At 60.8% G+C, this 24,086-nt stretch overlaps 1 protein-coding gene across 3 annotated transcripts in view; it reads left to right on the top strand.

Moving 5' to 3' along the window:
- DNAH17 (dynein axonemal heavy chain 17) overlaps positions 1–24,086 on the top strand; it is a 96,153-nt gene that overhangs the window by 53,521 nt on the left and 18,546 nt on the right. Inside the window, exons 44-63 of one of the 3 annotated variants that reach the window (XM_041724756.1) lie at positions 1,374–1,656; positions 1,745–1,918; positions 2,097–2,304; positions 3,115–3,280; positions 5,058–5,160; positions 5,870–6,017; positions 6,401–6,492; positions 7,936–8,097; positions 8,610–8,774; positions 8,978–9,169; positions 12,823–13,089; positions 14,142–14,307; positions 15,578–15,807; positions 16,685–16,849; positions 18,378–18,473; positions 18,641–18,858; positions 20,852–21,059; positions 21,264–21,379; positions 22,772–22,964; positions 23,275–23,510. In XM_041724756.1, coding sequence (XP_041580690.1) covers positions 1,374–1,656; positions 1,745–1,918; positions 2,097–2,304; positions 3,115–3,280; positions 5,058–5,160; positions 5,870–6,017; positions 6,401–6,492; positions 7,936–8,097; positions 8,610–8,774; positions 8,978–9,169; positions 12,823–13,089; positions 14,142–14,307; positions 15,578–15,807; positions 16,685–16,849; positions 18,378–18,473; positions 18,641–18,858; positions 20,852–21,059; positions 21,264–21,379; positions 22,772–22,964; positions 23,275–23,510 — 3,588 coding nt within the window. Of the gene's footprint in view, positions 1–1,373; positions 1,657–1,744; positions 1,919–2,096; positions 2,305–3,114; positions 3,281–5,057; positions 5,161–5,205; positions 6,493–7,935; positions 8,098–8,609; positions 8,775–8,977; positions 9,170–11,153; positions 13,090–14,141; positions 14,308–15,573; positions 15,808–16,684; positions 16,850–18,377; positions 18,474–18,640; positions 18,859–20,830; positions 21,060–21,263; positions 21,380–22,771; positions 22,965–23,274; positions 23,511–24,086 lie in introns of those variants that run through there. The other 2 variants (XM_041724757.1, XM_041724758.1) reach the window with 2 other exon arrangements.

Raw genomic sequence — 24,086 nt, 5'->3', positions numbered from 1 at the left:
CTGGGCTTGCACTTCCCATCAAAGGCAGCGTGCGCAGCTGCAGGAGCCGGATGACTCCAACCACGGCAGAATTTTTTTTTTTTTTCACGGCAGAATTTTTAATTTCACATAAACAGCCTCAGAATAGAGGGCAGGTACCGGCGTCTGTGTGTAGGTTCGCAACCCGGGCTGCGTTCGGAGGGCCTGCTGTATGCGGGGTGCAGCACGCGGACTGCGGAGAGGACCACGCTGTCCTCGTGGACGGTCCGGGGCGCGGGGGCAGAGGCGTCAGCTCTCCGTTCCCTGTGCTGATTGGAGCCGCCAGGGCAGGAGCTCAAGAGAGGCTGGTCCTCGGGGCTAGGATGGGGACGGGAGCTCCCCCCGTGCTTCTGCTTGGGGGCAGGGGGGGGGGCGGTGGTCCCGGAAGTGGCACTCCGGCTGGCTGGCCTGCGAGGGAGCCGCACACTATTTGTGCTTTAGCAGGCACTTAGCACTCAGGGTGGGCCCGGCTCCCTCCCGCGGGCTTTAAAAACATCAGCCCAGGGCAGCCAGGGTGGCTCAGCAGTTTAGCACCTGCCTTCGGCCCAGGGCGTGATCCTAGAGTCCCGAGATCGAGTCCCACATGGGGCTCCCTGCAGGGAGCCTGCTTCTCCCTCTGCCTGTGTCTCTACCTCTCTCTCTCTCTGTCTCTCATGAATAAATAAATGAAATTTTTAAAAATCAGCCCAGGTGGTCCTTGGATATGGGAGTCGTTGTCACTCCCACTTAGAGAGGGCGTGTTAAATGATTTGGCCACGCGAGAGCCGGTGCCCTCACCCATATGGTGGGCAGCCCACTGCAGAGGCAGGTGGGCGCCTGGGAGCTCCAGCACGGCTCCTCGAGGACTGCCTGTCGCATTAGTTTGGGCTCTTCCATGGAATGTGACAAATTCAACTCAAACTAAAACTTAAGAAAAAAAGAAAAGTGAGTTGACTCAATTCACGGAGACTGCTTCAGGCCGGGCTGGGTCTAGGATTCGGATGATATCATGAGAGGTCCCTGTTCCTTTCCCTTTCTCTGCCTCCTCTTGTCCTCCTAGCCCCTCTCTCCTCCTCCCACCCAGATGATGTCATGAGATCTTTCTCTTGCCCCGTATCCAGCTCTGCTGCCCTCAGTATTGGCTTCATTTGGGGCAGCAAAGGTGGTTTCCTGATGTTCTAAGCTTAGGGCACCCCTGTAGCTAGAATGCCAGAGAAACAGCCCGCCCCCAGGGCCCTGGCACCCTCGTCAGTCTCGTAGGTCTGCATCCGGCCCCATCACCGGGCAGGAGCGCCGGAATCAGACACACCAGGGCTGTTCCCCGGGGGAAGGATGCTGGGCAGACCCACCACCCCGAGCCTCCCCGCCTTCCCCAGGGTGGTGAGCAGCTGGATTGAGCGGCGCAAGGTGCAGTCTGAAAAGGCCAACCTGATGATCCTCTTCGACAAGTACCTGCCCACGTGCCTGGACAAGTTGCGCTTTGGGTTTAAGAAGATCACGCCCATACCGGAGATCACGATCACCCAGATGATCCTGTACCTGCTCGAGTGCCTCCTCACGGAGAGGAACGCGCCGCCCGACTCCCCCAAGGAGCTGTACGAGCTCTACTTCGTGTTCGCCTGCTTCTGGGCCTTCGGGGGAGCCCTGTTCCAGGACCAGGTGCGCGGCCGGCCGCCGGGGACCCGCTGCCCACGGGAGCGCTCGGGTGTCTCTCGCCGCGACCTCACGGCGTTTGTTCTCCCAACAGCTCGTGGACTACCGAGTCGAGTTCAGCAAGTGGTGGATCAATGAATTTAAAACGATCAAGTTCCCGTCGCAGGGAACCATCTTTGATTACTACATAGACCCCGACACGAAGAAGTTCCTCCCGTGGACGGAAAAAGTGCCGGCCTTCGAGCTGGACCCTGACACCCCGCTGCAGGTACCTGCGCCGGGGAACGGTTTACGGACAAGTCGGGAGCGGGACTCAGCGTCCCCGCTCGGGCCTCCCGCCGGACGGCCAGGGGCTCACAGCTGCCCACAGTAGGACAAGGGACCAGACTGCCCCGGGGAGCACGTCAGCGGGAAGCTGGAACGAGAGACTCCTCCTTCGCCCCCAGGCCTCGCTGGTGCACACGACAGAGACCATCCGAATCCGCTACTTCATGGACCTGCTCATGGAGAAGTCGTGGCCGGTGATGCTGGTGGGGAACGCGGGCACCGGCAAGTCCGTGCTGATGGGAGACAAGCTGGAGAGCCTGAGCACCGACGACTACCTGGTGCAGGCCGTGCCCTTCAACTTCTACACCACCTCAGCCATGCTGCAGGGTGGGGCCAGGGCCGGGAGCAGGGGTGGGGCGGGGGGCAGGCTGGGGTGCAGGGGGGGGCTGTGGCCAGGAGCAGGGGTGCAGGGTGAGGAGCAGGCTGGGTGCAGAGGTGTAGGCTGAGGAGCAGGCTAGGGTGCAGGGAGGAGCAGGCTGGGATGTAGGATGAGGCCAGGGCCAGGAACATGGGTGCAGGGTAGAGGGCAGGCTGGGGTACAGGGTGGGGCCAGGGCCAGGAGCTGGGATGCAGGCTGGGGCCCTGGCCAAGAGCAGGGGTGAGGCAGGGGCAGGCTGGGGTGCAGAGAGCTGCTGGGGCCAGGTGCAGGGGTGCAGGATGGGGTCAAGGACCAGGGTGGGTCCTTAGGGCCCAGCATAGACACCTCTAATCGTGCTCACCCCACATGGCCACCCCCCCACATTCCCCATTATCCCTTTCCACCAAAGACCCAGGGACTGGCCAGGATCCTCCTCACCTGCCACACCCCTGCACTGGCCTTTTGCCACGAGTAGGAGGATGGGAGTAGTAGCCAGGACCCCTGTTCCCAGAGTTCCTGGGCACACCCCCTGGGGAGCTGCTCCCTGGCCAATCTGAGGGGGCCCCGAGCTTGTCCACTGCCCTCAGCGCAGACCCTCCATGCCCATGGCTCACTCCGTTGCTCCTGGGGGTGATGGGGTCAAAGCCCCGCCAGCCCCGGTGCCCCGTCCAGGGCCCCTCCCTCGGCCACTGCATCTGGTGCTGGGGACCCTGGGCCCTGCAGGACCTCCCACCAGAGTGGAGCCAGCATGGCCACAGCCAAGCGGCTCCTTCCTCTAGGGGTTCTTGAGAAGCCGCTGGAGAAGAAATCCGGGAGGAACTACGGTCCACCAGGCACCAGGAAGCTGATCTACTTCATCGACGACATGAACATGCCCGAGGTGGACAAGTACGGGACCGTGGCCCCCCACACGCTCATCCGGCAGCACATGGACCACGGACACTGGTAAGTGGGCGGGGTGGGGGCCACGGGGACGGTGCAGGACCGCCAGGGTGGGGGCATTTCACCGAAGTCTAGACCCCGGGCCGGCAGCCGTGGCCAAGGGCTCCCATGCAGGGAGGTCACACAGGTCCCTCTCCCATTGGGGTCCATCTGCCAGGGGAGACAGAGGCGCTGCAGAGGCAGGGGGAGCTCTGAGGGAGCCCCCCCCCACTGTGGTCCCAGAGGAGTCCACGGCCTGGGGCAGAGATGCCCCGGGGGGAGGCCGCCCAACAACTGAAAGCTAGAAGCAGGGTCAGGACAGGCCGTGGACAGACCCTGGAGGGACGGCAGCCTGCGCAGAGCAAATGGCACGTGCAAAGGGCCTGGGGGGGGAGGAAACGTGGCCCGTGGAGGACCCCGTGTGGCTGCTGAGTGAGAGCCAGAGGGAGAGGATGCGCAGGGCAGCTGCAGCCAGACCCCAAAACCCATGCTGGCCAGAGAAGCCCTCTCCCACGGGCAGCAGGAAGCTGAGGGTGGCACGTTTACGTCTGCAATTTGGAAAGATCAGGAAACATGAAGTACAGTTAACATAAGTGTGTCTTTTTTTTAAAGGGCTTATTATTTGTTTGAGATAGAGACAGAAAGCACAAGTGGGGGGAGGGACAGAGGCAGAGGGAGAAGCAGACTCCCCACGGAGCAGGGAGCAGGGAGACTCCCCACGGATGCGGGACTCGATCCCAGGACCCCGAGATCACGACCTGAGCTGAAGGCAGACGCTTCACCGACTGAGCCCCCCAGGCGCCCCCAAAATAAGGTGTCTTGACACAAGGGTCCTGTAATGAGCTGGCACATGGCTCAGGCCAAACCTTGGGGTTTTGAGACCAAAGGAAGCCAAGAACTCCCGTCAGAAATCATTGGGCGCTGGAGGCAAGAACCAGAGGCACGGAGGGGTGAACAGGCGGCAGAGCCAGGCATCGGGTGCACGCATGGGCGTCCCCGCCTCATCCCCACGCCGCGCTGGCCTGCGGAGCTCCGGGCCGTAGGGAGCCAGGAAGGTCAGCAGTGAAGCAACGGCCTGTTCGGTGGGGACGGGGCGCCGGGACGCTCCCTGGGGGGCGTACAGAGCCAGGCCAAGGGGCCGGCCCTAAGCAGGCCGGGAGCGGTGGGGGGCGCTCACCCTCCCCGAGGGTCATGGCCTGCGAGGCTGGGGACCGCCCGGCAGCCCTGGCTCACACCGGCCCACAAGCCGCCCCACGCGTGAGCACGGCCCAGAGCCAGCAGGACGGGGAGAGCACCCGCAGCGCCTAAAACTCTAAACCTAAAACCCTAAAACTTCGCCTGGCATCCGGAGGGTCGGGGATCCCTGCGAAGCCACAGGAACAGGCGGCAGCTCCCAGCAGGCCAAGCGCTTAACGGGGGGTAGGGGACCCCGAGGGGTAAGAAGGGCACGGAACGAGCTTTATAACCTTTCAACGCACCCGAGCCCCGGGCAGCTCCGTCCAGGGCACACTCGGCCTGTCGGATAATCGCCATCGCTGCTCGTTGTGACGGTCCCGGGCAGACGCGGCCCTCAAAGCGCGTCCTGGGGGCCCGCGCCGCGGCTCTTGGAGCCCCCTGAGGCCTCCCGTCGCAAAATCCTTCTCGACAACATGAAGTAAAGGTGGATGTTTTCACATATAAGCTATATTTATCGAAGGTTTCTCTGCGGGGTCACCGCAGGCAAGAGATAACTGGGGGGGCTGGGGGCCCCGCGATGGCTCTGCCAGGCCGGTGGCACGACCTGCGCCCGTCTCCCTCGCAGGTACGACAGGCAGAAGCTGACGCTGAAGGACATCCATAACTGCCAGTACGTGGCTTGCATGAACCCCACCTCCGGATCTTTCACCATCGATCCCAGACTCCAGGTGGGCACAAATCAAACTCCAGGGACCCAGCCCCTGTGGGTTTGAGGCTCACTTTGGCACAAGAAGATAAAAGCATCGATCCGGGGTGTTGTCGGGGCTGCAGGCCGACGTCCCCTGGAGAGCTCCCTAAGCTCTGGGCGTGCGTCAGGGAATTCCCGGGGCAGCGAGACGCCAGCCAGCCCTCCCTCGGACCCCGAAGGGCTGCCCGGTTTAGCAAATGCAACTGCAGGCATCCGGTAAAATCTGCATTTCAGATAAACCACAAATACTTGCCTAGTATAAGCGTGTCTTGTACAATATTTGGGACATGATTATACTGAAAGCAACGACGTGTTGTTTATCGGAAACTCCGATTTAACGGGATATCCTGTATTACACCTGCAACCCTGCCCAGGCAGGACCTCACCTCTGAAGTACCTAAGCAGATAGGGACCTAGAATATAAAACCTGGGCTGCGCCCTGAGACACTCTTTGGCTTCCGCCAAAATTTTGCTTGAGAGCAGGAAGTGTAAATTTGGCTGTTGGGGATGGGATCAATATTTAATGGGATTTTACCATATATAAGGCACAAGGAAGGGAAACTGTCCGTTCCGACCCTGCCCACAAGACACTGGGTAATGAGGACAGTCTGCTCCCCGAAGAAGGCAGCCCCGGCCACGGGCTGGTCCCCGCGGGCTGCCCAATGGGGGTTTGTGCTTGTTCCGGGCAGCGCCACTTCTGCGTGTTTGCTGTGAGCTTCCCGGGCCAGGAGGCCCTCGCCACCATCTACAACACGATCCTGGCCCAACACCTGACCTTTCGCTCAGTCCCCATGGTGGTTCAGAGGATGAGCAGCCAACTGGTGGCCTCCGCCCTGGGTAAGCTGACCAGCCTCATCCCCCCCTCCTGTCGGCACAGCCCTACTGCTTTATGGGGCTGATGGCTCCTTCACAGTTTCCCCTGGTAAATATTTTATTTATACTTTCAAATCAATATTTTTAAATGATGCTATGTTTCAGCAGGAGATATTATGAGATCCAATTGCTCGAGGGGAAGGCGGGGGGGGTTGGAAATTCAGTGTACAGAAATGATTTACACGTCAGTAGAGCAGCAAACCTCTCCCCTTGTCAGCCGTGCAGATTTCTTACTTAAATTGTCACTATTTCATAGTCCATTTGCTTTAGAGACTATACCTTAAGCTCTGCACTTCCTGAGGCCATTAAGAGTACCTGAGAATCGATGTATCTCTTTCCTGTAACAGCCCTGCATCAGAAAGTCACTGCAACATTTCTTCCCACGGCCATTAAATTTCACTATGTCTTCAACCTCAGGGACCTCTCCAATATTTTCCAGGTACTGCTCTTCTAGGCCTGTTACGGCCGCGTCCCTGCTCCATAGGTGCTCTCTGCTGCTCTCAGGAGGGAAAGCAAAATGATGGATGGATGGTGATGATGGGGTGGTGGTGGTGGTCGTGGTGGTGATGAGGATGGTGACGGTGGTGGTGATGGTGGTGATGGTGATGATTATAATGGTGGTGATGATGGTGATAATTATGATGGTAGTGATGGTGATAGTGATGGTGGTGATGATGGTGGTGGTGATGGTGAGGATTATAATGGTAGTGATGGTGGTGGTGGTGATGATGATGGTGGTGGTGGTGATGATGGTAGTGATGGTGATGATGATGGTGGTGGTGATGGTGATGGTGGTAGTGGTGATGATGGTAGTGATGGTGATGATGGTAGTGATGGTGATGGTGGTGGTGATGATGGTGGTGGTGGTGATGATGGTAGTGATGGTGATGATGATGGTGGTGGTGATGATTATGATGGTGATAATGGTGGTGGTGGTGATGGTGATGATGGTAGTGATGGTGATGGTGGTAGTGATGATGGTGGTGGTGGTGATGATGATGGTGATGATGATGATGGCAATGATAACGATGATGGTGATGATGAGCGTGATGGTGATAATGTCGGTGATAATGATGGCAATATGTGGGGGTGGTGGTGATGGTGATGATGATGACGGTATTGGTAATGACAGTGATGATATTTTCTCTTATTTATTGACTGTTTAGTCTGAGCCAGGCACCAGGTTTTGTCACTTACACCCGCATTTTCTCCTCCAAAAATACATGTAACGTGCTCCTATATCCCCACGTTACAGAAGGAGAATCTAAGACTCTGGGCGGCTAAGGCATGCTCAGCTCAAATGTCGTGTCCTCTAGAGGTCCCTCTTCACCCCTACACTATCTCACTGCCTCCCTTTATGTCATTCATAGCCCACGTCACAATGTATAACTACCTTGTTACTCTGATTGCCTGGCTGCATCTCCCACTAGAATGTGGACTCCATGAAGACAGAGCCTACCTTGTTGCTGTGATCCTGGAGCCCCAGAGGGAGTCTGGAAAATGGCAGGCCCTCAATAAGAACGTGTTGAACGTCCCCAGGGCACTTGGTCAGTAAATGGCTAAGCCGGGACTAGACATAGGCAGACCTGCTGCAGAGCCCCAGCTTGGAACCCACTCTGGCCGTGCCCCCTTGTCCCTTCTCCACTATCCACCCTGTTAGAGAGTCAAGACCTTGCTCTGTCTTGTGAGAATCCCCCCATATCTCTCCCCACGACACACCCTCCAAGCCTCCAGGATTTGCATGGCCGTGGGCCTCAGTGGCTTCCCTGGCTTGACAGATCACTGTCTGGGCAAGTGACCACTCTGTTGCTTCACCTGCGAACTGCACTTGGCTGGCCTTCATAGCACAGCTAAAGGTGCTGACCACCTGTGTCTGGGGCAGGGACTCTTGTTCTCCACCACGGAGATCCTGAGAATACCACTTGACCTAGTCCGCCTCTGGCTGCACGAAGCTGAAAGAGTGTATGGAGACAAAATGGTTGACCAGAAAGACCAGGAAACGTTGCGCAGAGTCACCGTGGCTTCCACCAAGAAATTCTTTGATGTGAGTCAAGCCACCAAGTCCCTCCAATGAGCCCAGAGAGACTCCACTGTAATGATGGTATCTGGGGCCAATGATAAGGCCAGCAACCTTGGAAGGGCCCTCACAGGGGGGTGGGAAGGACCCACTGGGTCCCAAGAAATGACTCTGTCCCATGAATGCACATCTGAGGGAGAAGGGATTGACTCCTCGGAGGGCAGGATGTGATGACCCCCCTCCATCCACTTGGGGTAAAGAAAGACCTGTGTGGGTCAGTGTGCTCTGCCGGTATGTCCTGACGTCCTCCGCAGATTCATTTCTTCTTCCTGATGTGATGAGGATGGGACCGTCCTACTAGGGATTTCTGCCGACAGTTTGCAGAGCCCTGGCAGCAGTGGTCTGGGCCCATGAAGACTTGGCCTGGCATCCTGGGGGGCGGCGGGGGGAGCACGATGGCGAGGGACCGGAGCTGCTACTGATGACCTGCGCGTGCCCATGGTGGCCAGCAACAGAAGTGCCTTGCCCCTTATTTCTAGGATCTTGGTGATGAGCTCCTGTTTGCCAAACCAAATATGTTTTGCCACTTCTCTCACGGGATCGGCGAGCCCAAATACCTCTCGGTAACCGACGTGGCTCACCTGAACAAGCTGCTGGTGGACGTCCTGGACAGTTACAATGAAGTCAACGCAGTCATGAACCTGGTGAGCGCTGTTTGAGCGCACAGCCCGGGCAAGGGGCCAGGCCACGGTCTCCTGTCGTGTCTCATCACCAGCGCCTCACTGGCGTTCTGGGGCTGCGAGACTCGCAGCGAACACCGGCCGGGCTGGGAGGAGAGTCTGTGCCGCGCGGGAGGAGCCGCGTCCGGGTGCGCCGGGGCGCTGAGGTGTCCCTCTGGCCTCTGCAGGTGCTGTTCGAAGACGCGGTGGCTCACATCTGCAGGATCAACCGCATCCTGGAGTTCCCCCGAGGGAACGCCCTGCTGGTGGGCGTGGGCGGCAGCGGCAAGCAGAGCCTCTCTCGCCTGGCCGCCTACATCAGCGCGCTGGACGTGTTCCAGATCACTCTCAAGAAGGGCTACGGGATCCCGGACCTCAAGGTGAGACGTGGCTCTCTGACAAGCCACCCTTGGAGGTGGGGGGGGGGAGAAAACGGACGGCTCGCGTGTCCAGGACACAGAGCGTATGTCACTGCAGGCTCCTCATCACGCCGAGGGCCGGGACACGTGTCGGCCGGTGCCCACGCCCCGGTGGCAAAGGTGAGAGGGCCTGTGGGTCAGGGTCCGCACAGTCAGCACAGACCCGGTTCTGCGTCATCCCCCGTTGGCCAGATTAAATAATTCAGGGCTGTTACGGGGTATCTGACTACAAACTTGGATTCGGGAAGGCTGCTTTTTGAATTAATTAAATAAACATTAGCGTAAACAGGTCTCCCATCCCCAAGATACGCCGCCGAGGCTTTTTATTGATTTCTTTTTCCCGAAAATTTGCTCTGTCAGGGAACTGTGTGCTCGTCAAACACGATTAGCCCAGACCCAATCCTCACAGCGCTTCAGGTTGGAACTGAGATTGATTCGAGCGCATTACGCGGGCGCAGCTCCCTCGGTGCTGGTGCCGGGGCTGCTCTGTGCGTCCGGACGGTGCCGGACCGGGCGGCAGCCCCCCAGCCCACGGGGCCCCGAGGCCGCAGCGCCCTGGACTCCCGGTGGGGGAGGCGGCCAGCTGGCACGGGCGCCGGGCGAGCTAAGCCGGGGACGGCCCCCTCGGATCAGCGTCTGGCTTCTGGTTGTCACTGTCCCCAGCGGACTCTGCTCTTTCTAACCGAGGACTAGCCCGCGTGTTTTCTAAGTCCCTGCACTAAGGGAAGCTCTTCCTACCCGGATCTCCAGACGCTGTCTCCTGACCGGCTGCCCCGTCCCGTCCGCAGCCAGTCAGGCCGCTCACCCGGGTATCCCCAGTGCGCTCGCCGGCAATTAGGATCGTCGCACCTGCGCTGTATCATCTCACTGGGTTTTCTCCAGAAAGTTTCTAGTCTTACTAACCAGTAACCACATTGTATGGGGTTACTTTCATGACGGCATCCTGCCCTTTGCTCTGTCCCTGTGTGGACTTTGTCCCTGGTTCCTGACTTTAGGGCCGGCGGTGGGCATTCAGTCTGAGCCACCCCGAGGCCCGTCCTCTCAACACCCACATCAAGCCCCCTCGCACTAGCCGTCCCTGACCCTGATGAAGCCGCTGCCGTGGGTCTGGAAGTAAGGAAGGAGACGGGGGGCCTATGGCCTATGCAAGCGGGGCCTGCACCATGCTGCTAGGGATGGGACGTTGCTCTACAGTCCACCTGTACCATAAGCTGCAGGCGCCCACTGGAGGTTAGAGATGCAGCAGGAAAGAGGTCTGGAAGCGCCCCCGCGAGACACTGCACCTCGTGGAAAATCCTGGACTCGGTCCCCAGAACATGATATGCTATCGAGTGAGCAGAGAGGACCAAGACCTGGGAGTGTCCCAGAACCAAGTAGAGAGTGACTTGAGACCCACGGAGAGTGCCGTGGGGTGACTTGTGGGGAGCTGCGGCAAAAGCCCAGTGACCCCACAAAGACTGGGACCGGACGGTGTAGAGATGGGTAAAGGAGGGACCTGAGTCTAGGGTGGCCCCGTGGTCTCTGCCTGCGCAGGAGGGAGCATGTGGAGGCAGGGCATGGCTGGAACCCCGGGCCAGCTCAGGGGGCCCCACCAGGGGCGGGAACGTGTGCTCCTCCGTCACTGCTGATCCCTAGATTCACCTGGACCTCCGTCTTGACCGTGGGTGGGGAAGGGGCTCACAGGAGCTGAGCTCTCGGAGCTGGCAGTGACGTCTGTGCCTGGAACTGGGACCGGCAGGGTGGTGCCTCCACCGGGCAGGAAATGAGGACGGGACAGAACTGGGCTGGGGGCCAGGGCAGCCAAGACGCCAGTGCCCGGAGGAGGCCATTGCCCGGAGGAGGCCAGTGCCCGGAGGAAATGCGTCAGGAACGACAAATGACGCTGCTCCGCCTGTGGCCCGGTCAAGGAATCTAGGGGAGTGGGGGGGGGGAGGGGAGGCACGTGTTGGGGATTGGGAAGTGCTGGGAGTGGGAGGTACTGGCCCCACAACCCAAGAGGGTGGGAATCCAGGGGCGGCAGGATGAGGGCCAGGAGCAGCTCTGTGGGCTTTCCTGGGGGCCGAGCCTGCAGCGAGTGGAGCACCTGCAGGTGGCGATGGAAGGGGCGCCAGGTGCAGACTTTGCAGAAGGAGGAGTGGCCAGGACTCAAGCACAGGCCATTTTCCCAAGCGGGTCTCTCATCCCTATTCCTAGGCCTTCACGGCCTTCAGTCTTTCCAGAAACTTCCACCCGGACCTGGGCAGCTGCACAATTAGCTTCGCGCACCTCGGCCAGTCTGATCAGACTTGGAACCTGAACTTGGGGGACCTTGGCAGCTTTCCCATCCGGCCACCCCCACCTACAGGAGGGACGCGCTCCCCCGGGAGCATCCTGACGACCTGCCAGGGGCGGACTTGCAACTCGCGGGCACGCTGCCCTCCTCTACGGCCTCAGGGGTGGCGCTGGGCCCACATGCAACGGCCGCGGCGGGACCGCCAGACCAGGAGCATCTGCCTTGTCAGCTCCCAGGCCCCGCCGACCTGCGCCGCTGGCTCTCCTAAGCTCAGGGCTTCCCCTCGCTTTTGTTCTCGCGTCAAACATAGGGAACCCGAGGCTGGCTTTCCACCGCAGTCACCTCCAGCTACGGGGCCTTGGTGACGTGTCTCTGCACAGAGAGGCCGGGTTGCTGGGCTGCTGCCAAACAGCACTGAGCCCCTCGGGGTGCCTGTGAGCAATTACAGGGGCCCACGGGGTGTACGGAAAATCAGCCATTACCCTCGGCACGGGCGCATGACTCCCGGGGCAGCGCCAGACGATCTGCACGCGCACCTTGGACTGTATCCTTGGACAATAGCAACTATTTGTGCTGCTGTGTGATGTTCCTGTGTGTTCCTTTTTACTCTCCCCTTCATTCATTCTTCCAGCCCTGACCATGCAGGTATCCTGTGGAGCTGCTTCTTTAAGTCCCACTAGGGGCGGGACAAGCCTTATGCAGTGTCCCTGTGTCCTTGTCCAGCACCAGCTCCTGACCCTTGAGCCCCGAGCCTGGAGCGCATTGATTCGAGACATTTTTAGGGTCTCTGAGGTTTTGTCTTTCTTCCTTTTTCTTTCCTTGGTAGTAAAACGAACACAGCACAAAATTTTACCGTTGTAACCATACAGGTCGGTGGCATTACGTACATCACGCCGTTTTATAACCACCGCTACCACCACGCCCGGTCCCCAGACTGAAACACGAGCCCACTCTGCCCCCAGCCCGTGGCGCCCGCCCCCAACATTCTATCTCTCCAGGGACCTCACCCAAGTGGAATCCCGCAGTTCCCGGCGTTTGGGGACGGGCTGACCTCACCTGGCATCGCTGCAGACCCACCTATGTTGTAGCAGGTGTCAGGAGATCCCTCCCGTTCATGCCTGAGCAATAACCCATCATACAGACAGGCCACGTTTGGTCCATCCGTCTGTCGGTTGACGGGCCCCTGGGCTGCTCCCGCCCATGGGCTGCAGTGAGCACGGGTGCTCCCCACCCAAGGTTTCAGGTCCCTGTACATAGACCCTGCACACGTCTTACAGAGATGACCCCAGACGTCCCTTCCAGGGTGGTCGTCAGGCCCTGACCGTGTCCCCCTTGGGTCCAGGTTGACCTGAGCGCGCAGTACATAAAGACGGCGGTGAAGAACGTTCCCTCGGTGTTCCTGATGACAGACTCCCAGGTGGCCGAGGAGCAGTTCCTGGTGCTCATCAATGACCTGCTGGCCTCGGGGGAGATCCCGGGGCTGTTTATGGACGACGAGGTGGAGAACATCATCTCCTCCATGCGGCCCCAAGTGAAGTCCCTCGGCATGACCGACACTCGGGAAACGTGCTGGAAGTTCTTCATTGAGAAAGTGCGCAGGCAGCTTAAGGTAGGAGCCCTGGTCTCACAGCATCCGGGGAGCAGCCCTGGGCCCAGCGCAGGGCTCAGGTCCTTCCCCTGGGGGCGGCGGCAGGGGCTGCTCCCGTCTGCGTATGTTAGGCCTTCAGAGCAAACAGTGCGCTGCCCGATGGACGCCCGCCGACGGGTGTTTATGCACACACACACCCCGCATGCACGATTTTAAGTAGATTTATAAGTGCACCTCGACCTTCAACCTTCCTTCCAAGGGACGCTGGGCTGAACTACCCGTGGGGCCAAGGGCCCTTCGGATCCTTTCTTCCCTTCTCATCAGTGTCCAGTAGGGGCAGCTGCCCCGACCAGATGCTGCCCCCGACCCCGACCCTGAGGGTCCACCCCCCATAGCTCTCCCAGGGCCTGCTGGCTACCATCACCCCTGCTCCATGCAGACACGGCACGGTCCCTCTTCTTGTCCCCAGTCTGGGTTATGCGGGGCCACCCACAGATATTGTTTGGGGGCCGAAGGAGCCCCCAAGGGAGACCCTGATGGATGCGGCCTCTGCTGGGCTCCTCCTCCAGGGCCCGGCACGGCCCTCCTCCCGTAGAATGGCCACTCCAGGAGGCACCTGCTACACCACGGAGGAAGGGGCTGCAGAGCCAGGAGGGGCCCAGCGGCTGAGGCTATTCCCGGTCCCACAAATGGGCACCAGGGCCCGTGTGCACAGCACCGCCTGCGGCTGGGGTCCCAGGCTGTCTGGGGATTAGTCACCATCATGGCCATAGGGACCTGGAGGAGGCTCCGTGTCCTCGGCCCTCCTCTGCCGGCGATGGTGCTCATTCCCGCTCGGACCTTCACCCGGCTGTCCCCGCCGCGGGGCCACGTCAGAAGGCCAGGGGCGCCGTCTGCATTTCCCCATTCCCACAAGAGGTGTGAAGTCAGTGGAATGTGCACCAGTTGCATGTTAAGGCCAGAACCGGGGTGACTCCGCAGACACCTGGAAGCAGACAGCAGAAATCTTCCCTTCCCGAGCTCGGCCCTCAGCACCCCGGGCCCCACAAGCCGCTCTCCTGTCCCGCATCCAGGTGATCCTGTGTTTCTCTCCCGTGGGCTCCGTCTTGCGTGTGCGGGCGAGGAAATTCCCTGCTGTTGTCAACTGCACGGCCATCGACTGGTTCCACGAGTGGCCGGAAGACGCCCTGGTGTCCGTGAGCGCGCGCTTCCTCCAGGAAACTGAGGGCATTCAGGTGGGTGACTGGGCACCGGCCCGTCCACAGCCCTCCGTGCTGGTGCGCAGAGCCAGGAGGGTCTGCCCCCCGGGACAGGGGGACCCCGCACCCTCTGCCTCCACGACCTGGAGGACTATAAGAGGGGGGAGAGGAGGTGTGACCTCAGTCACCAAGATCCGTGATGTCCTCGTGCAGTACTTTTAAAAACCAAAATCAACGCTAAATAATTCACAATGAACAAATACCAACATCATAAACAAAGACAAGCCGCTGGTAGTTGGCTTCACGGCCCTGTGTTACTGTGCCAGGGGCCACTGGTTTCAACTGGCTCGGAGCGCCCCACCCCTGCGGCCGCTGCCCCACAGGGCCAGGTCAGGAGAGCTGACGCCAGGGTGCCCACAAATTGAGCAACGCAGGCTTTACACACAGTCCCTGTCCCTGATCAGGGCTGACAGGCGCGCCTGCATTTATTCTGAGGGCATCCAGAGGCCCGCGCTCACTCCCGTCTCGGGCTCCAGCAGGGCTCCTCCCGGGGCTGCTCCCTCACCTCTGACCTGCCCCTGCTGACAGGGGCGGTGGGTGATCTAAGCCTCCTCCTCTTTTACTGGGGGGGCGGGGGGCACTTCTCTCATTTCCCTGGGGGCATAGGCATGGGTTTCCAGCCCCAAGACAGGGGCCTCCTAAGATCTGGGGGAGCGGCCCCCACTGCTGGCACCAGGGAGGGCCACAGAGTAGATGCCGAAGGGGAAGCATGCGTCGGATGAACACATTTCCACGTTGACTCAAATTGCCGTTGGGTATTGCACGGACAGCTCCTGGGGCAGAGCACTCAGGCAGGGGGGGCGGCCCAGATGGTGGTGGCTGTGACCCTGGTGTGGGAAAGGACCCAGCATAGGAAATGCACAGTGAATGCTCGCTGTTGGGGTTGCCCGGGTCACCCCAACACGTGGTCAGGCCCTGCAGTCTCCCAGGGATGCAGGCGTGTGAGTCAGGGAGAGGCAGTCCCAGTGATAAAGCTGTGTCGTGTCCCTGGTGCTTGGCCAAGCCCTCGAAGAGATGGTGTCAGCGCCCACGACAGCCCCTGAGGGCACTGCCATCTTGAGCCTCAAGCAGGTTGAACGGCCAAGGCTGAGGGGCTGTGCCTCCCCTCCAGGGTCCCGGCGAGGAAAGGAAGGTCGGCCTTGCTGAAAACCCGGGGTCCCCAGCCGCCTCCTCCCCGGGCCCCTAAGGGGCATGGGATTGCTCCCCCAAGGGAACAGGGGACTAACGCCCCGACTCACCTTTGCAGCCAGAGGTCAAGACCTCCATCAGCATCTTCATGTCTTACGTGCACACCACGGTCAATGAGATGTCCCAGCTGTACCTGGCCACCGAGCGGCGCTACAACTACACCACACCCAAAACCTTCCTGGAGCAGATCAAACTGTACCAGAACCTGCTGGCCAAGAAGAGAATGGAGCTGGTGGCCAAGATCGAGAGGCTGGAGAACGGGCTGATGAAGCTGCAGAGCACGGCGTCCCAGGTAGGGAGGGCGGCTCCTCCTGCAGGTTCCAGACCTTCCCCCGAGTGAGGGAAACAGGAGTCCCGCCTCGGAGAAGCTCCCATTCTCAAACCCCGGAGAACGTGGGGGTTTTAATATGAAAAATGGATTCAAAATGCTTTGGCAACTGTGCTGTTACTCTGTTGGGTGCTTTACGTGGGCCCAAGCGCAGTGGGATTTGTGGGATCAGGTCACGGGCATCTGTGACCACACGCCCTGAGACACCTTGCACACTGCGGTGCCCACTTGGAAAGGCATTTGCCGTCCTCTGGGTTTTGTTTTCTTTTTTAGGTTTTCTGCCCGGCTTTATTAGGTGCCCTCTCTAGTGCAGCCCGGCCCCTTGACCTTCACTGCCCACTGCTGGTGTCCCCAGGGGAGCCCTGAGGACAGCCCCGGCTACCCTGCTGAGGCGTGAACCCGCCTCTGCCCCCAGGGAGGCCGAGCCCCTGGAACCAGAGCCACAGCAGCGTGGCATGGGTCAAGGCCACCCCTGTAGGGGTGTGGGGGGAGTACGGCAGGGGGTGTTCCAGGAAGACAGACCTTGGAGGGGCCAAGCAGGACGGCTCCTACCCAGACAGCTTGCTCAGAAGGGATCAGAGAGGAGCCCGGCCAAGCAGGACACTTCTTTTCCCCAGAGGAACCTTCCAGACATGGTCCTAGCACAGGGACCACGGGCCTCCTTGTGGGAGAAACCACCAAGAACGGTGGGGGGCATGTCCCACCCTGTCCCTCACTCCTTCCCCAGGCTCCCTCCCGCTTGCCAGGCCCCGGGCCTGGCCCTTGCCCCCAGCACTGTCCCCCAGCCTGTGCGTGGGGCCGGGACCCACCCTTGCCCATCTCTCGGGGTCTCCTCCCCCAGGTGGATGATTTAAAGGCCAAGCTGGCAATTCAGGAGGCTGAGCTCAAGCAGAAAAATGAGAATGCGGACAAGCTGATCCACGTGGTGGGCGTGGAAACTGAGAAAGTCAGCAAAGAGAAAGCCATTGCCGACGAGGAAGAGGCCAAGGTGGAAGTCATCAACAAGGTGCGCGCCGAGCTCGCCCCCCGACGGCTCCGCGGGCCCGGCCTTCCCCGAGGCTCGGTGCCTGCTCCCGGCCCTGGCAAAGGCTGGGAGCTTCTCTCCCGAGCACGACCCCCCGCCTCAGAGGAGGGCTGCCCAGGCCACGGAGGCGGCATCTCCGGGAGCTGGGAGGAAATGCAGGGTCGGGCCCCAGCCCAGCTCCGGCCACGGTCTGCACTGTAACCAGATGCCGGGGGCCAGGAAGGTCTGAGAAGCCCCTCGGGCGGGAGTCCTGGGCCTCAGACTCACTGCACCAGGCGTCCCCAGAGCCGCCGGGGTCACTGGTCCCTGGGGGCCCGTGGCCTGCCCGAGGGGCTCCTCCCCTCCCCCCGCCCTGCATGCCCTTGAGGCCTCCAGCCATGCACCCGCGTGAGTGTGTAAATGGAGAGTATCCAGTAACCGCCTGCGATCTGCTGAGATGGAGCATGGCCTGGTGGCAAGTGGTTTGGAGGACGAGGAACCCGAAGGCCACCACCAGGTGCTGGAGGAGGAGGAGGACACGGGCCAGGCAGGGCGGCAGGAGCCCCACACCATTCCTCCTCGTAACCCGCACACCCACAACCCACCGAGGCCCAGGGAGGTCGGCAACAGGCGGGCGGCATCGTCAGGATCCAAGCCAGGCCCCACAAGCACACCCCAAGCCATGACCTGCCATCTGCCACTCCTGTGGCCCTTAGTGTCCAGGCGCCCGTCCCTCTCCAACCCCGGCATCCGGAAATGGCCCCTCAGGGGCTGCCCCCGGGTTAGAGACCTCGCCTCCCGTGCCCAGGCCTGCGGTCACGCCCCACGCGGGCCTCCAAGGCAGGGCCTGGACGGACCCTCCAGGAGGTGCCTTGCAGACCCCCTGTCCCTTCTGCCCTCCCGCCTCCGTGCCAGCAAAGCCCCCAGCCCCCACTGCCTCGTATCGCACCGAGGCCCTCCTGAGGCTCAGAGGGGCTCTTCCTGACTAGGAGTGCGTGCGTGCGGGGATGCGTGCGGGGGTCTTGGCCCTAAGGGGAGGGCGAGCTCTACCTCCCGAGTGTCCCATCCCGGACAGATCACACAAGGGCACCAATAGACAGTAAGGCCTCGGAGCCTGCGGCGCGGGGCCCGTGTGGCCCCAGGGTTTCCCTCCAGTCCTGGAAGCTGAGGCCCACGGAACGACGTCCCCCTTCCAGGATCCCGAGCCCATGGCCCCCGTGTGGCTCCTTGTAGCCTGAGAGCTGAGGGGCAGGGGCGAGGGGACAGGGAGGAGACAGGTGGGCTCCAGGAGGTGACCCGTGACCTGGCAGGCTGACGGGGGCCATGGGGCACAGCAGTGCTGCCGCCACGGGGGACACGCATGTGCACAGTTCATGCATGGGCCTGGGGGGAGGCCGCCCTCCTCACTCCCGGCTGTGCTCCCTCATGCCCAGGGCGCCACGTAACACGCACACTCACGCACACGTGCACACAGTCGGCCGCGGTCCCCACCCCCGCCTGCACTGAACTTTCCTTCGTGGCTTCCTTCCAGAATGTCACAGAGAAACAAAAGGCTTGCGAAACGGACCTGGCCAAGGCAGAGCCGGCCCTGCTGGCGGCGCAGGAAGCTCTCGACACGCTGAACAAGGTAAGGGAAGGAAACGAAAGAAGCGAGACCGGCCAGGGTGGGGAGAAAGCCGCGGAGCCGGCGCAGGGACCCCAGGGTCTCGGCGGCCTCCCCGGTAGTCACGGGGCCTCCCGATCCCGCGGCAGGGCCCCGTCCCCTCACAGCTGCTGCTTGTCCTTCGTTTACAGAACAACCTGATGGAGCTGAAGTCCTTTGGGTCCCCCCCGGACGCCGTGGTCAATGTCACGGCCGCCGTCATGATCCTGACCGCCCCTGGGGGCAAGATCCCCAAGGACAAGAGCTGGAAAGCCGCAAAAATCATGATGGGCAAAGTGGACACCTTCCTGGACTCCCTGAAAAAATTCGACAAGGAGCACATCCCCGAGGCCTGCCTAAAAGCATTTAAGTGAGTCGGGGCCGCGCCGTGGGGTTCACTTCACTTCCTGCCGGTGCTGCATGGTCCCTGTTCCCCCAGGCAGCCTGTGCTCATCAGGGTGGGCAGGTGGGCAAGGTGGGGGCCCAGACTCGGCAGGTGGCAGCGGGGGAGTTGTCCCGGTGCCGGGGTGAAGCGTGGGCTCCCGAGGCGTCTCACCACCCACTGCCTCCCCCCACCCACCTAAGGAGTCAAAGCAGGTGGGAAGGCCCGTGGCCCCAAGTCTAGGCAGCCCCTTCCCCACAGGAGACATGGGAGGGCCAGCGACCCCACACACGGCCCCAGGATGCCAGGCGGGCAGAGCAGCTGCAGGGCCACAGGAGCGGGGGAGAGGCCCCCAGAGGCAAGAGCAGTTGTGCACACGTGCACGCATGACACACACACACACACACACACACGCTGTACATATACGTATACACATGCAGCCATGTACACACAGGCTGTACATACACATGCTCGCATGATGCACACCCATGCATACCCACGCTATACATACACCTGCACACATGATGCACATGCACCCATGCATACATAGTATACACACCTGCATGCATGATGCACACGCACCCATGCACACACATTGTACGTACACCTGCACGCATGATGCACACAGTGTACATACACCTGCACGCATGATGCGCGCACACCCATGCACACTGTATGTACACGTGCACACATGACACACACCCATGCACACAACACTGTAGTACACCTGCACGCACGCACATGTGCAGTGGGTGTCCTCCGCTGGCTCGGGCTCCATCAGGCGTGATCTTTTCTTTCTGTTGTTGTCACCGTAGATACCACATCCAGAGGGACACGCGTGCAGCAGGTTGGCCATGTAGCTGTGGGGTGGGTGTGGGACAAGACTAGACACATGTCCCCGGGCCTCCCACCCGGGGGCCGACGTGCTGGGCTGGCGCCTGCCAGTGGCAGTAGCGCTGTACATATACAGGGACTGTCGGGCTCCCGCCATTCACCCAACGCCGGAACAAGAGGACACGTTCTCTGCTACTTCGGCGGCAGGTGGCCCGGCGCATCCGCAGTGCTGCGGCCCCTGGAGGATTCAGGCCGGCTCCACCCCGCTGGCTTCCCCCGTGTCTGACGTGTGTTGAAGGGTGCAAACCCGCTTTAGGATCAACCTAAACAAGGCGTGAAGTAAATTAAACCAGAGGAGGAGGAGCCGGGCTGCCGGCCCTAATTTGGGCCACTCACCAGTTACTACCTCAAATTACGCATTTGAAATTCTTTCTACTGACAGTTCAGTTTGTTGTGCCTAAAAATACTGGTTTCCGGAAGGGTCTAGGGTGCATCTCTGGGGATTTTCCCTCGGTCCGCCCCGGGAGTGGAGGTAGTGCTGTGGGGGTCCAGGGATCTCCGGGGCGCGGGCTCCGTGTGTCTGCCAGCGCTGCGCCCTCCCTGCTGGGTCACGTCGGGAGAGACGCTCAGCCTCTCTGGGCCTGTCGCCCCACGGTGCCATGGGGTGATGACACATGCCAAGGGGAGCAGGCTCCAGGAGCCCCCATGCAGGAAGCTCTCAGAACAGCGCCTGACACGCCGCCCCCGACGCGAGGGCTACAGCTTCCTGCAGGTGGCACTCGGGGCAAGTCGCTGAGCCCCCAGCCCCCTGAACCCGGGTTTTCTTGCTGACGGGTGAGGTCTGAGAATGAAACGGGACCACCTACAGAAAGCTCCAGAACAGAGAACGAGGAATGCAATTCCCTCCTTCATGTGATCACAGGCCATCCCCTCACTCCCCAACTTCTGGGGACAGAACACTGTGCCTCGCTCTTTTCTTCATCTTTGAGACACCCCCCCCCAAAACCCCAATTCACAGTGCTCGCCTCGTAACTGCTTGGGACCGGTGGCCAGAGCGCGTACCAGTGTGGCCCTGACGGCTGGAAGGGTAGACGCGGGACGGCCTGGGGCCCAGGGCCCACGCCAGCACCCACTGCTCCCTCTCCAGGCCCTACCAAGGCAACCCCACCTTCGACCCCGAGTTCATCCGCTCCAAGTCCACGGCCGCCGCGGGCCTCTGCTCCTGGTGCATCAACATCGTCCGCTTCTACGAGGTGTACTGCGACGTGGCCCCCAAGAGGCAGGCCCTGGAGGAGGCCAACGCGGAGCTAGCAGAGGCGCAAGAGAAGCTCTCGCGGATCAAAAACAAGATTGCCGTGAGTGCTCCCCGCACCCAAGGGGCTCCCCCCGGGGTCAGAGCCCTGCGGGGCGGGGTCAGCACAGTGTGGCCGCTGTGAATGACCAGCGCAGCTGCAGGGCCCAGATCGCCCACCCGGGAGGCCCCGCTCCGTGCTGTGCGTGCTCTGGCGGGACCTGGGACCCCACCACCGCCCCATTTCCTGGCCATTCTGTTCCCCCAGGAACTCAATGCCAACCTGAGCAACCTCACGTCGGCCTTTGAAAAGGCAACTGCAGAGAAGATCAAGTGCCAGCAAGAGGCCGACGCCACCAACAGGGTGATCTCGCTGGCTAACAGGTAGCTCGCTCCGCCCCACGGGCCACCCTCTTGTCTTGCCAGTGCCCGTGGAAGGGACAGGCCCACAGAACAGGATAGACTCACTGACTGACGATCGGCCAGTGTCTCCACCTCCTGGGTAGAGGACCTCTGTGCATCTCGTGACCTTTGGGGACACAGAACTCACCCTAACCCAGACCCGCCCGGGAGGCAGCGTCCACGGGGGCTTGTTCTCACCGCACCGTGGTGTCTGTACGGCCTTCCAGGGCCTCCACCTGCGCGGCCCTTTACGCCCTGATTACACACGTGGCCTCCAGAGCCGCGCTGTCCCAACGGGAAGGCAGCTCGAGCCACGCCCACCCCTTACATTTTCCCATTGCCACCTTAGCAAGTTCAAAGATGAGACCAATTTTGAGGATGTATTTTTCTGAACCCCAAATGGGATCATTTCGACATGCAGTCGTTGTGAGGACGATCGCTGAGACAGTCCGCGCATGTTTTCATTCCGGGTCCTCAAAACCCACGTGCACATCTCAATTTGGACTAGCCGACGCCTCAGGTGCTCACCAGTGGGCAGCGAGGCTTCAGGGCTTTCTTTTCCTGCTTTTCAAAGTGAGCCCCGGGAGCCTGGCACAGAGTCCCCTGCCCGGAGGGCTGGCAACTGTTGGCAGGTGGTAGTCAGTGAGACCCAGGGACCCTCGGAGATCCCCAAGCCGCCTGACAATGGCCTCCAGCAGAGTGCAGATGCCATCCTAGGTTTGAGGGACTTGACATACCCACCAAGAAAAGCAAAGAGGTCTTTTGGTCTTTGGGAAGCAAGGGCTCCTGGGGGTGATGCTAAGGACAGACCTCAGGGGTCGTAATCAGGCAACCTGTGCTTTCAACAAATATCTCAATGCTCTCAGACTGGGGATGTCGCATCTCAGGTCAGGGGCCAGCTCTCAGGCAGGTGGCCAGAGGAGCAGGACGCCAACCCTGCCGTCCCCACTCCGCTTGGGGCCAGGTGCCCTCTGGATGCCACATTGTCCTGTGGCCACTGTGGCCACCATCCAGACTCCGCCTCTGCCAAGACTTGCCAGTTGGCCAAAGCCTGTGCTCAGTGGTGTCCCGGCAGCAGCTCTAGCATGTGGGCGAAATGTCCAAATAATGTCAGCTCAGAAGTGACGTCAGCACAGAAGGCTGGGGAGGGGGCACTTGGCCCCCAGCTGCCCCCAGAAAATGTTAGTTTTGCTTCCCTAAAGCAGTTATTCCCAAAAATTTCCCCCAAAGCATGTCCAGTGTTGAAGCACTGAGCAAAGGAAGGATTTGAAATGCCAGGCTCATCACACTGGGAGGTGGGAGCTGCTTCCTGTCCTTGGGCGTGAGCGACCCTCCAACATTCCTCTCCCCCCACTGACCGCGTGGTCACATTAGGCTGGTAGGGGGACTGGCATCGGAAAACGTGCGCTGGGCTGAATCGGTGAAGAACTTCAAGGGCCAGGGGGTCACCCTGTGCGGGGACGTCCTGCTGATTTCAGCCTTCGTCTCCTACGTGGGCTACTTCACCAAGAAATACCGAAATGAGCTGATGGACAAATTCTGGATCCCTTATATAAAGAAGTTAAAGGTAAGAGGTTCGGTTGCATTCGTCACTCGGGAACTCTGGGGAGGTCCCCGGTGGGGCAGACCAGCCACACGTCACCCTCACTGATGCTCTGGCCGCGGCGGGTTTGCGCCGTGGCCCAGTGTGGCCGATGCTGAGGCCCCTCCTGGTGAGTTCCGAGACGCATCAGGGCGCTCGCTGTAAGTGCGGGTCTTCCAGACCACGCGGCTGGTCCGTGGTCCAACCACAGCCCCGTCACTTGGAGAGCTGTTCCCCGTGGGGCAGTAAGCAAGGCCACCTCACCCCTTCTAGAGCGAGCACTTCCTCTTGGCAGGTTCCCATCCCGATCACAGAAGGTCTGGACCCCTTGAGTCTGCTGACGGATGACGCCGACGTGGCCACTTGGAACAACCAGGGCCTCCCCAGCGACCGCATGTCCACCGAGAATGCCACCATCCTGTGCAACACGGAGCGCTGGCCCCTCATCGTGGATGCCCAGCTGCAAGGAATCAAGTGGATCAAAAACAAATACGGCAGCGAGCTGAAAGCCATCCGCCTGGGGCAGAAGAGGTGGGGGCCGTGGTGGCAGGCGGGGCGAGGTGGGGGCTCCAAAGCTAGCCGCTGGCCGGCCGGCCCTTGTGCTTAGAAACACACCCGAGGTGTCCGCACTGGTCAGATGGGCAGGTGCGTCTTTACGTACAGATCCTGGCCCACAGGTGGATTTGTCTTGCGATATTTGGTCTTGGGGAATAGCGCCAACAGTAAAGAATTAACCCCGGGGCTCTTCTCCGCACCCCCCCACCCCAGTACCTGCTGCTCCAGGGACGGAGCGTCACCCAGGCTTGAGTCCCACGTGGCCCCTGCCAACCATGAGGCTTCAGGCTGGTCATTTTCTCATTTCTCGTCTCTAGTGGGACACATTTCCTTGTCACAGTGGTCACTAGGGCCACCCCATTTTGCCTTCCTGGTGCACTGGGGCCTGGGGACCAGACACGGGTGTGAAAATGTCTGGCTCGACAGCTGTAAGGGGGCTGCCCTCCCGAAGGCCCCCAGGGGAGATGTGCACAGATGCCCCTCGGGCACCTGTCTTCTGGTGCCTTCTGGCTCTGAGGGCCGCCTCCTGGGGCACCCAGCGGTGCCATCTCT

This window comes from Vulpes lagopus, chromosome 12 (assembly GCF_018345385.1).
Source record: "Vulpes lagopus strain Blue_001 chromosome 12, ASM1834538v1, whole genome shotgun sequence".
NCBI classification, from domain to species: Eukaryota; Metazoa; Chordata; class Mammalia; order Carnivora; family Canidae; genus Vulpes; species Vulpes lagopus.
The sequence above is the reverse complement of the archived record's forward strand: the minus strand, read 5'-3'. Positions and strand labels throughout refer to the sequence as shown.